Source organism: Glossina fuscipes, unplaced genomic scaffold (assembly GCF_014805625.2).
Source record: "Glossina fuscipes isolate IAEA_lab_2018 unplaced genomic scaffold, Yale_Gfus_2 112, whole genome shotgun sequence".
NCBI classification, from domain to species: Eukaryota; Metazoa; Arthropoda; class Insecta; order Diptera; family Glossinidae; genus Glossina; species Glossina fuscipes.
The window spans coordinates 2,528,142-2,538,752 of record NW_023998455.1 but is presented as its reverse complement, the minus strand read 5'-3'; the positions used below and the strand labels follow the sequence as shown (position 1 = coordinate 2,538,752).

Here is a 10,611-nt window from a genome sequence, read left to right as displayed (position 1 = left end):
CTTTATTTTTTTTTAACAATCGGAAGACTTGAATGGTTGCAGGAAGATTCCGAAGCATACAATAAGAGGCGTCCTTAAAATTTTCTTTTTTTTCGGTTTCAATAGAGAGATAATAAAGCGAAAGAATTCGTCCAAGTCGTAACTGATAGAAACTGATGAACCTTTTCTTGCCTTGATATGTGAAAGTTATGAAGAGCATAACAAAATTAATATATCTTCAAGCGTTTATGGCACAAACGTTAACACACTAAAGAAAATGTAAAATGTAGGGAAAACTTACAAGTGCACCTTTTATGATAAATAGGCCAAATCAAGGGAAATTTTCCGTCATTTGTTAAGGGTATTAGAGAAATTTAATTTTAGTTCATTATTAGTCATTAAATCATAAAGAACACGGGCAGTGCAATACTCAAATGATTTTCTTATAATGCATATGAAAAAAGGTGCTTTTACGTCTACAAGCACCGGTTATGGAAGACATCAACATAAGCATAATAATAATAACAATAGTAACAAATCTGGTAATAGTGGTCGACAAGCAAGTTTGAGTAAAAATCAAAAAAGTATCAAATCGGATAAGCAAGAGGATAAGCCACCTTTAGATGATCTAAATAACGATTTGAATTCAGGCTTCGGCCAATATTTGAGATCCGATGAAGGTGAGTACAAGTATTTGCAGGTTTTTTTTTTCCTTTTTTTTCAATTTTTTATCCCACAAGACGAAATATGTTGACTTCGGGCACAAAAATATGACGTCGACTTTCTCTTAAGTAGTCTTGACTAACGTGCGGCGTTGTCTTTTGGTCCGTTCTTTGTTTCAAATAAGTGAAAAGACTACTGTGGGCCAGGGCGCACAAGTAAATATCTCACAACACTTTGCTTAATATAATCGAAAAAGAGGTGCAATGCGAAGCCTGCTTCCTTCGTCTCGAAAATTGCAACTTACAGGCTGAAGACAAGACAGACACACTTAGATCGTTTCCGAAAATGATCGTGAACCGATCGATACAATAAAGAGCGGGTCTACCTCAAGTCCTCTTGGGTTGCACTCTTAATATATTTTTATATCCAAGTACCACAATTGGCGTAGGGTACAATTAATCATATGTCGGCAAACCTTCAATGTCTAAAATAATCAAACTCAGTGATTTGCAATTTAATTCGTATATTTGGTTTATATCTGCATGCAAACGCTTATCAGAACTATCGAAAACTAAATGCCAAACGGGTAACAAATACCTCCGTGAAGAAAAAACCTAACAATGCGCGGAGAGGCAAAGAAAACGTAATGCGTAAATGCGGTTATTAGGATTTCGTTGCTTTCAATTACTCTGTCTATCTCTAGCAGATATCGAAAATTCTTTCTTTTCTTTATTTAAATTAATTCAATTTCTTTGCTTTCTCTGTCCTAGGTGTGGAAATGATGAAATTATTTGTCTTCGCCAATACCGTATTATTAATTGTTACTCAAGCTTGGCCTCATATTCAACAACAATATATTTGGTTCAGACAGTGGTGGGAGGAGAGTTTTGCGAAAGAGACAATTGAGTAAAAAAAATAAATAAATAAATAACCGAAAAAACGAAAAAAAAAAACAAAAAAAAAAAAGAAAATTTTTAGACAATTTTGTAAAGAAAAATGATAGCGCCTTTTATGCAAGGATTTCTTTTACTCGGTATCGTTTATTGGTATTCGAAGGGCATTTTTAATCTTATCAACGACTATTATCGTACAGAGTTTAATCGTCAATTAAAAAGCGAACAAACAGAGAAGCCACCGGATGGCAACTATGAAACGCCAATCAATTATCAATTAGTTGATATAGAGGATTTATTAAGAATTAATGCTGCTAATATTAGCGAAACCATGGAAGTTGTAACAAATTTTGAACAAACCCTAATAGATATTAATCGCTTCTGCTTAAAACGTAATGATATAGACGAATTTTTAGATATCATATGGAAAGCTAGCGATTTATTCGAAACTAAGAAGCTATCAACATCGACATGCTGGTCAAATGAAAATAACACCTGATATTATTTTAGAGTGTTTTATTTAAAAAAATTTAATAATATATATAATTTGTTTTAATTTAAAAAAAAAAAAAAAAAAAAACAACAACAGTGGAAATATTGGCTGTAAGTATCGAACCTGCATTCATGAATTCATTTTAATTACTCTATATGTTAAGCAACAACGTTAAAGGCTTGATGTGTGTGCTGCTTAAGACTCCCGGTTCAAATCACAGTTTTTTCTGTTATTTTTTTTTTTTTTTTTTAGTGTAAATTAAGAAGTTTAAAAATATTCTTCAAGAAATTCAAGTGTAAGTTATTTTTGAAGGGAGCAGTAAACTCTGTTGCCTTTGTGCAAATTAACTTTACCAATCAAGCTCCATTAATCTATGTCAATGAAATATTTGCCCTAGGTTTAATTTCAAGAGATGTTGTTGAAATACTATATATAATATTTTCGGAGATATTGATTGAATTTGAGTGCTAAAAATCCCTATCCTTTGGTTGATTGTTGGTGGTTACTATCGTTCTACAACTTGAAGACTTCTCCCCCTGGCTCTATTGCGGGGATCACACACCCGCCTCTACTGCAAGCCAACGTTAGAAGCTTTTCTTTAAAGCCAGATTCCTCTCCTGCTTGTCTGTTATGCTTGTTATGTATTATGCTGTTAGTCCTTTGCGATCATGGTTTTCGAAGAGCATTATTCAAAAAAAAGTAAGGACACCTCTATATATATATATCTATTTATTTATTGTTTGTAAATAAATTCACAAAATATGGATTTAAAGGTTGCTGGAAAACTTAGCTCACGGGCTCGCCTATATTGAAAACTCTACCGCACTTGAGATTTGAACCCGCGACCAATGACTCGTTAGTCTATGTGTAAGTATATACATATATATTTGTATATATATGTATTTATTTTTTTTTTTTATAACTATCTATCAATCAAAGGACGTCCTCTCCGTAGAGGTCAAGTCAAAGATTTCACTACCAGATCTCAAGCATTTTAAATTTTTACAGATTTTTACAAACTGTTTGTGAATTTGATCTTAAGAAAACAAAACATACTCCTCCTTCTTGTCTTTTCTTTATTAAACATTGAGTTTATTACGGAAAATATAAATGTTTTATTTTTTAACTCTACTGCTAATAGTACAATACTTTCTTTATAAAGTTTTGTGTAATAAATTTCATAATGTCTTTTCCATGCCTTCGTTAAGTTTCATTTTTTCATTATTCAAAATTCAATGAAATTATTTGCATTCTCTTTTATGTTATTTATTAAGTTTTTTTCTTTTACAATATTTATAATAATAATTTGTAATAGCTTTTTTTTTAGGCTTAAGAATTCAATTTTTTTTTTTTTTTTTTTGCAATGGAACTCGCACTCAGCAAAATTTGTTTTTATAAAAGTTTCTACCATCATTTTCTTAATTAATATAAAAGAAAAAAAAATATTAATTAACTTCAAATAACTACAAACCATTACAAATCACAACCATTAAATCAAATTTTATAAAAAAATAAAATATTTAAGAGGAAAATTTGACAAATAAAAACTTTGCAAAAATTCACATTTATAATTTAAAATTTTTCTTATGGCAGCAAAGAAAACAAATAAATGTCAATTCTTTGACCCTACATCACTTGTAGTGCAAGATGTGTGAATGTATGTAACACTCAGAAGAAATTCAAATAGATCGATCAAGATTCAGGACCCTTTTACTGAATCGATCTAAGCTTGTCTTTCGCCTGTCCAGGAGCAAACGCTATTGAAAATGATTCGGACCACCGTTCGACCACATCTCATATAACATCGAACGCTGGTAAATGCAAAAGTGCAGGATTGTGTAGGATTGTGTTGATTTTAGTGTTATCGGTTTTTTTCAATATTAAGAAAAGAAATTTTTTTTTTTTTTTTTTTAATATTAAATTTTTGTGTCCGCTGAGTTGTTTACCACTTTGCTGCACAATAACTATAAATTTATTATTAAATTATTTATAATTACAACTTGAAAGTAGAACTATTGCATACATGGAACGTTTGATCGCCGAAAAGACTTTAAAGAAAAGAGAAAAAATTTTGATTTATATCTTTAGAAGCCACTATCTATTTTCCTGCAAAATGTTATTACAAAGGTCCGGAAACTCTTCAGTAACTAAATAGAAGAACCATATTTACTTTTTAAACATTTCTATATTCCAATTATCTGAAGGGAATATGTATGTCACTCTATTGTTAATTAGGATCTCTCTCCTCCTGCCCTAATTCTTCCTTCGCATCACTGCGCTTATATCTTGCTCATATGGGCGACAGCTGATGAACGGCTGGTCAAAAAAATTGTATTTTTGAGCTTATATAGCCGACTGAAGCAAGAAGTGTAGCACGTTTATCCTATCGTTCGTAATGCGAAGACATAAAGACATCAAGGTCCGCTTGAAGAATGTGAGTTTCGGTAAGAAAAAAACAGAGCCAGAAGAACTTGAGATACACCCAGCTTGCATTATCCATTGGTCTGTCCGTCTTTCCACCACACATCTACCTATGCATTTCTTTCGATTCAAAGCGGGTACGTCGGATAATTGTTGAGATGTTTTGAACAAATTTTTCATATACTTTGATGATGAACGCAGGCATGTTTTGGCCTAAGTACCGGAGCTATAGAAAATAAGTCGGATCGGCCAGGGTTTTTGACCACTTTCCATGTAACGACTTATTTCGACAGGTGATGTAGGGTACCTAATGGTAGACCGTGGTCCGCTATAATATTTGCAAATAAAAAATTGCAAATTTTTCTCATATAACGATTGTGTTATAATAAAACTTTATACTCTTTTGACTGATATCCCATAAAATTGTTGATATATACACTCATACAAACATTTCCTAAAATCAACCTGAAAATCATTTTTCAAATTATAACAACCAACTAACTAACGCGCTCAAAATTAGCGAAATAATTTGTAATACCTTACCCAAGGGTAAGGGGTATATTCATTCTATCTAAACGTTCATCACGCCCAGAAGGAAACTTCAGAATGCCAACAGCATTGATCAGCATTAAATTATGAATCGATTTAAGCATGTTGAGCTCTCCATCTGGCCCTCTATGTAATGTCTGTTGTAATCATCCTCCTGGCCTCAAAAATGTTGCCTTGAAACCCCATAAAGTATATAAATTTCCATCCAGACTAGCACCTGGCTAGTTATAGATGAACGTTTATGTTATTTATTATCTGGTTAATAGATCTGACAGAATTTTTTTTTACTTGTCCCCATAGGAGCAATTTCAGAATGAAATTTTAATTAAAACCAAAAAGCTGTTTACACCGTAATACGTGAAGTAATTCGTAGCTTTGCCATAAGGCGAACTACTAAGCTAAGGCGAAACTAAACTGAATCAAACGCAAAGTTCACTTCCATACAACACGTTTACAGATTCGCAGATATTAATGAGAATTCTATTTTTCCAATCTCTTTAAATTTCTATATTTTTAGCACTGAAACTACCGCAAAAGTCCCACTTTCAAATATTTAATATTAAAAAAGAAATAAATGGGTAAAAAGCTCCATCATTTTTCTGATGACTTTTATTTATATGAACAGATCTTTCATACCTTCCTCTATAACTTTCAGTCCTATGGAAGTAGCTCAGATCTACCCATTCCCAATCGCTTAAGAAATTCTTTGTGCTAAATTTCAGCTTTCTACCATCATTTTTTTGACTGCAGGATATTTTACAAAATATTACGCATCAAAATAACCCACAACCATAGAATGAGATCTGTACAGAACGTTGATAATTCTAGTGTCAAAGATCAGCTCCTCAGAGTAGACTACAAAATGTTTTTTAAAAGTTAGTCCGCAAATATGTTATAATTTAAAGTAAAAAAAAAAACAAGTGAAAATATTGCAGTCGAGCAAGGCTGACTATTGTGTATCCTACACCACTTCACTCGTATTGGTAATAATGCAACAAAATATTATTTTCATACAAAGGCATACTTTTCATGAAATTCCACATATTACAAGAACCCTTACATGCGATGGCATACAAAAAATAGATCTACGTGGTTCCTATTCGATAAGCTTGATCGCTACGACAAGTTGCTATTATGAAATGATTTTCACAATGAATTATACTTTTTTACTATGCAAAGATTCAGTTTTCGTAGAAACGGTTATAGGCGAGAGAGTTCAAAAAATTGCCCTAGTCGAATCAAATTTTTCATACCAACTTAGAATGTCCAAATATTATAACAGAGCGAGCTTTATTCAGAAATTTTGAAAATTGAAATTTTTCTTCATATAACGTTTATATGGGCAGCGGTCGAAACAGTTCGAATCATTCGTTCGTCCTCGGATCAAAGCACTTCGGTGTACCAAATTTCATCAAAATATCTCAAAAAGTGCGACCTGTAGCTTGAACACAAATTTAGCTGAACAGACATCAGACGGACAGACAAGTATCATTTTTCCGGTATAATAAAAGGTAGGCCGATCTTAAGCCCTTGTGCGTGTTACCTTGTACCTTGTGTGCAAGCAGTGTAAGGTACAATAAGCATAACATTAGAAAATTTCTTGAAAACGATCCCTTTGACAATGGAGACAACGACATACTAGACTTACTTTTCCAGTTGCAATAATGAAAAAGAACGACTTGAAAGTCTTACAAATTCATAGCCGACATAAGATATTGCGAAACAACTTTTAGTCAAATCCTCCGGTTCGCATTTGCATATCCATCCGGACGAATAAAAAAAGAGGACATTGTTCGATACACTTGCAATTGATATTTAAATTTAAAACCAGATCTACACATAACACAGCCATTTAAATTTTAACCGATCATAAGCCGCTTAAGAAATAATAAACTAAGAGTTAACAAGAACAAAATAGGTGAAATCGCTTGGAACTGCGTTGAATTTTTGAAATTAAAGGTTAAGTCACTTCTTTAAAACTTTCAAAGTTCGCTAAACCAAACATGTACTATATGTAGAAAAGAAATTTCTTTTCAATGATTATTATTATTATTCGTTTTCTTTTCTTTTCTTAACTTTAGTAAATTTTTTTTTTTTTTTTTTTTTTAAACAAAAACATCTAAAGTTTAATAAACATTTAATGAAAATTTCCATTTTCGTATAAACGTAAAATTACACTGGAACGGAGCACTCTACAATTATACTCAAAAAAAACAATGCCAAGAGAAAAAACAAATTTTTAATACTTTTCTCTCGTTGCATATTATAGGGTGTTCCGAAAATTTACGCAAGATTTCAATTAGCCAGAGAAGTAAATTTGAAGACTAAAGTCTTAAGGCATTTGCTTTTAAGACTATCCGGCTTTATTGAAGAAAACTCTACCGCACTTGAGATTTGAACCAACGATCATTGAGTTATTAGTCGGAATTCTTTGAATTTGGCCATTCAGATGGCATAGGGGTTTCTGTACAATAGTATATCGGGCAGAGGCCCTTCACCGCTTGGCTGGCACAGACGAGGCACGCACTCTTTTATCGAAAATGAAATCCCTGAGAGAGAAAGAGACAGAAAAAGAGAGAGAAAGAGAGAGAGAGCAGTTGAATTGTTTGACGGGATATATGGCATGTAGCGCAAGTCGTTCACATCAGTACCATGCAATCCAGGCAGAGAGAGATGAATTATCAAAGCGCGATGTTTAAGACCAGCAACAGTCATAGCTTGGGCAGCCCCATTTTCAAAGGAGTATAGCCAAAATTTTATTATTTTTTGTAACATCGTTCAACAATGAGAAAAAGTTTAATGATCCTCAAGTGTTACTTATGGAAGTGCTTCTAGGTGTGAATAGAAGAGGAAGGGAACGGAGGCGGGGGCGGGGGGGGGGGCGCACAGATGGCAGCACATTCAAATCTTGCATTAATTTTTGGACACCTTTTACAAATAAATACCTACATACATACATATATAAATGTCGATATCGTGTCGTATAAGTAAGTAATTAATATAAGGATAATTTAATGATATGACTAACAATATAATATGCTTTTAATCTTTTTTGTTTTTTTTTACTTTTTTTTTTTTATACCTATAAATAATTGTAGGTAAGCACTCTAATCGCTCATATATTACTTTTATATGTTTATGCATTATGAAGCAAAATTGAAAAGAAAAAAAATATATGTATATATGTATATATTATATATATTATATAATATATGTAATTATGGCTTAATATAATACAAAACAAAGTTTTGCACAAATCGTTATTGTTAGAGTTTGGCTTACAAATGTCACAAAACCATTTAAAAGTTATGGTAATGTAGTGAAATAAATTTACGATAATAAAAATTCATTAAAAAAAATAATAAAACATAAATTTTTAATTGTGCGTTGTTTATGTTACCGATTAGAGAAAGAGAGAGAAAGAGAGAGAAAATTTAACAAAATAAATAGATTTTATTGTAATATTTTTTTTTTTTTTTATTACAAATACAAAAAAAATGGAACAAAAAAAAAATATAGAAAACAATTAAAAATAATACAAAAGCTAAAAAAAGAAAAAATTTAATTTTTTATAAATAGTTTAATTTTCTATTATATCCATTACTACAATTAGTTTAGTTAGAAAAAGAACGCAATATTTATTAATAGAAAGCTATGCTTTCAGGCTGAAGCACTTCTCAAAGCAATCTATGATCTCTCTTCAAACGGATAAATGTACATATACGTTATTTATTTTTTAAAAGCAAAGTAATTGATATTTTTTTTTTCAACCTGCTGCTATATATCCGAGTATATTCAAAGATAGAAAACTGCTTTAGACACATCTTTTCAATACTCCCCTTAGCAAAAGAGTAAGAGAGCAAAGAAAATAAAATTTAATTTTTGATTTTTTTAAAATTCTTTTTTTCGCTTTCCTGCAAGAAGTCATGGAATAGCTCTTTGTCGATCTTCCACAATTGAGAACTTCTTTAACAGATTTCCTGAATCAAGACAAAAGGTTCAGTTTTTAAAGATCTCTTATCCTTGATCCTTCAAAATTTACTTCAAAATCGTAGACTGCTCATAGGCGCAATCATAAACAAGGTGAACGAGATGTTTAAAACTGTTGCCTCGATAGAATGTACTGCCTTCGGAACGTATATGTGCGAGGCCGTTTTTGAAAACTCTTTCCATAAATGCTCATAAGATAAATTGCAATTTTTTAATACTTAATTTTTTTTTTTTTTTAAATATTTAAAAGACTTTTGTAAATCGAACATACTCGAGTCCGATCATAATTGTCTGATCTCAAGATCTGATCCTAACATTTTAACTCTGACGACGCTACATGATGCTTAATGCTATCATATGACTTTAACCTCCATACGATTAGAAATGCAAATAATAGGTGTCATGTGTACAGCGTTAGGAAGTATTTCCGTACGCGAAGTGAAAGAAGGAAAGGTATTACTTTATAAAAGGCAATGATTTAGTTACAAAAAATTGCTTAATTGTTTAATTTAAAAATAATTTAAAAATAGATCCCGAAAAGTATGCAATTTTCTTAAATGCCTATCTATCATGTAATCCTGTGACTCAAAGGTAAGACCAATATTCAAGTCAGAACAGAAATATTTTTTTTCTAAATTGCAAACACTATGACAGACACATTTAACATATGACAAATGTCAAATTTCACGCCATATATATCATTAGGGTTTCATATGCGCTTCGCTTCGCACAACACAAAAAGAATTTGAATATGGGATCCGGAAACAACCGATCAATCAAACTAATATTATGTCTGAAGTGAGACAAGACCTCGGCACAGTCAAGGTGGTGTTAACCATTTTTACCCATGATCGTGGTGTTGTGCACTATGAATTCCTTTTGCCGGACCAAGCTATTAATTCCTACTATTTGACTTTGAAGACGTTGATATAAATTTGAAATAATAGACAGATTTCAAAAATATTTATAAATAAATTGGTCTTACTTTTTGGACACAAACCTATTGTTATTACTATTATTATATATATCGGTTACAGTAGTCCATAAATCTTAAATCTCAACTGGAAATAATTAAAAATAACAAGCAATTATTATATAAATATCAAGTTAAATATTTCAGAAAATCGTTATGACTATGTTTCGTGTTTTGAATAAATATATATCTAAACATATATATATATACATATATATGTGTATATAAAAGTAACCGCCCACAGAAATTATAAATGTTTCGTTCTGATAAACGTTTTATAAAAATAATTTTCAAATTTTTTGTACACCACTCCTGATTACTTTGATTTTCAATCATAGAATTAGTTTTTTTTTTTATTAAAGATATGCCTAAAGTTTAATAGGTGTACAACCCAAGCTTTTTTACACGGTTTTTTATACGGTCTTCTTACACGATTTTGAAATAACACGGTTCACTTATAAGAATAAATACATTTTTACACGTATTGTATATTCTAGAGTGAAACCCGAGCAAATTTTGAAAAATTGCTTTGATCCTTAACGTGGAACATATCTTAAATTTTGTTGCTAATAACAGACTTTATAAAAACAGAAAACCAAAAAAGTCCGTTAATAACGGAAAAAATTCTTCATTTGAATCGAACCCGGGCA

At 31.3% G+C, this 10,611-nt stretch overlaps 2 protein-coding genes across 2 annotated transcripts; both read left to right on the top strand.

Moving 5' to 3' along the window:
• Positions 1-360: 360 nt before the first annotated feature.
• Positions 361-1,583, top strand: LOC119639373. The gene is made up of 2 exons (XM_038036703.1): positions 361-659; positions 1,413-1,583. The coding sequence occupies exons 1-2, from the start codon at positions 428-430 to the stop codon at positions 1,550-1,552; spliced, it is 372 nt and encodes a 123-aa protein (XP_037892631.1). The 5' UTR covers positions 361-427; the 3' UTR covers positions 1,553-1,583.
• LOC119639372 lies at positions 1,583-3,267 on the top strand. Its single transcript, XM_038036702.1, has one exon. The coding sequence runs from the start codon at positions 1,639-1,641 to the stop codon at positions 2,032-2,034; it is 396 nt and encodes a 131-aa protein (XP_037892630.1). The 5' UTR covers positions 1,583-1,638; the 3' UTR covers positions 2,035-3,267.
• Positions 3,268-10,611: the final 7,344 nt, after the last annotated feature.

Excerpts from the sequence above, each read along its gene's own strand:
- LOC119639373 (XM_038036703.1), top strand. The coding sequence starts at position 428 with ATGCATATGAAAAAAGGTGCTTTTACGTCTACAAGCACCGGTTATGGA. Across the intron at positions 660-1,412 it reads ATATTTGAGATCCGATGAAG|GTGTGGAAATGATGAAATTA; the intron begins GTGAGTACAAGT and ends TCTCTGTCCTAG.
- LOC119639372 (XM_038036702.1), top strand. The coding sequence starts at position 1,639 with ATGATAGCGCCTTTTATGCAAGGATTTCTTTTACTCGGTATCGTTTAT.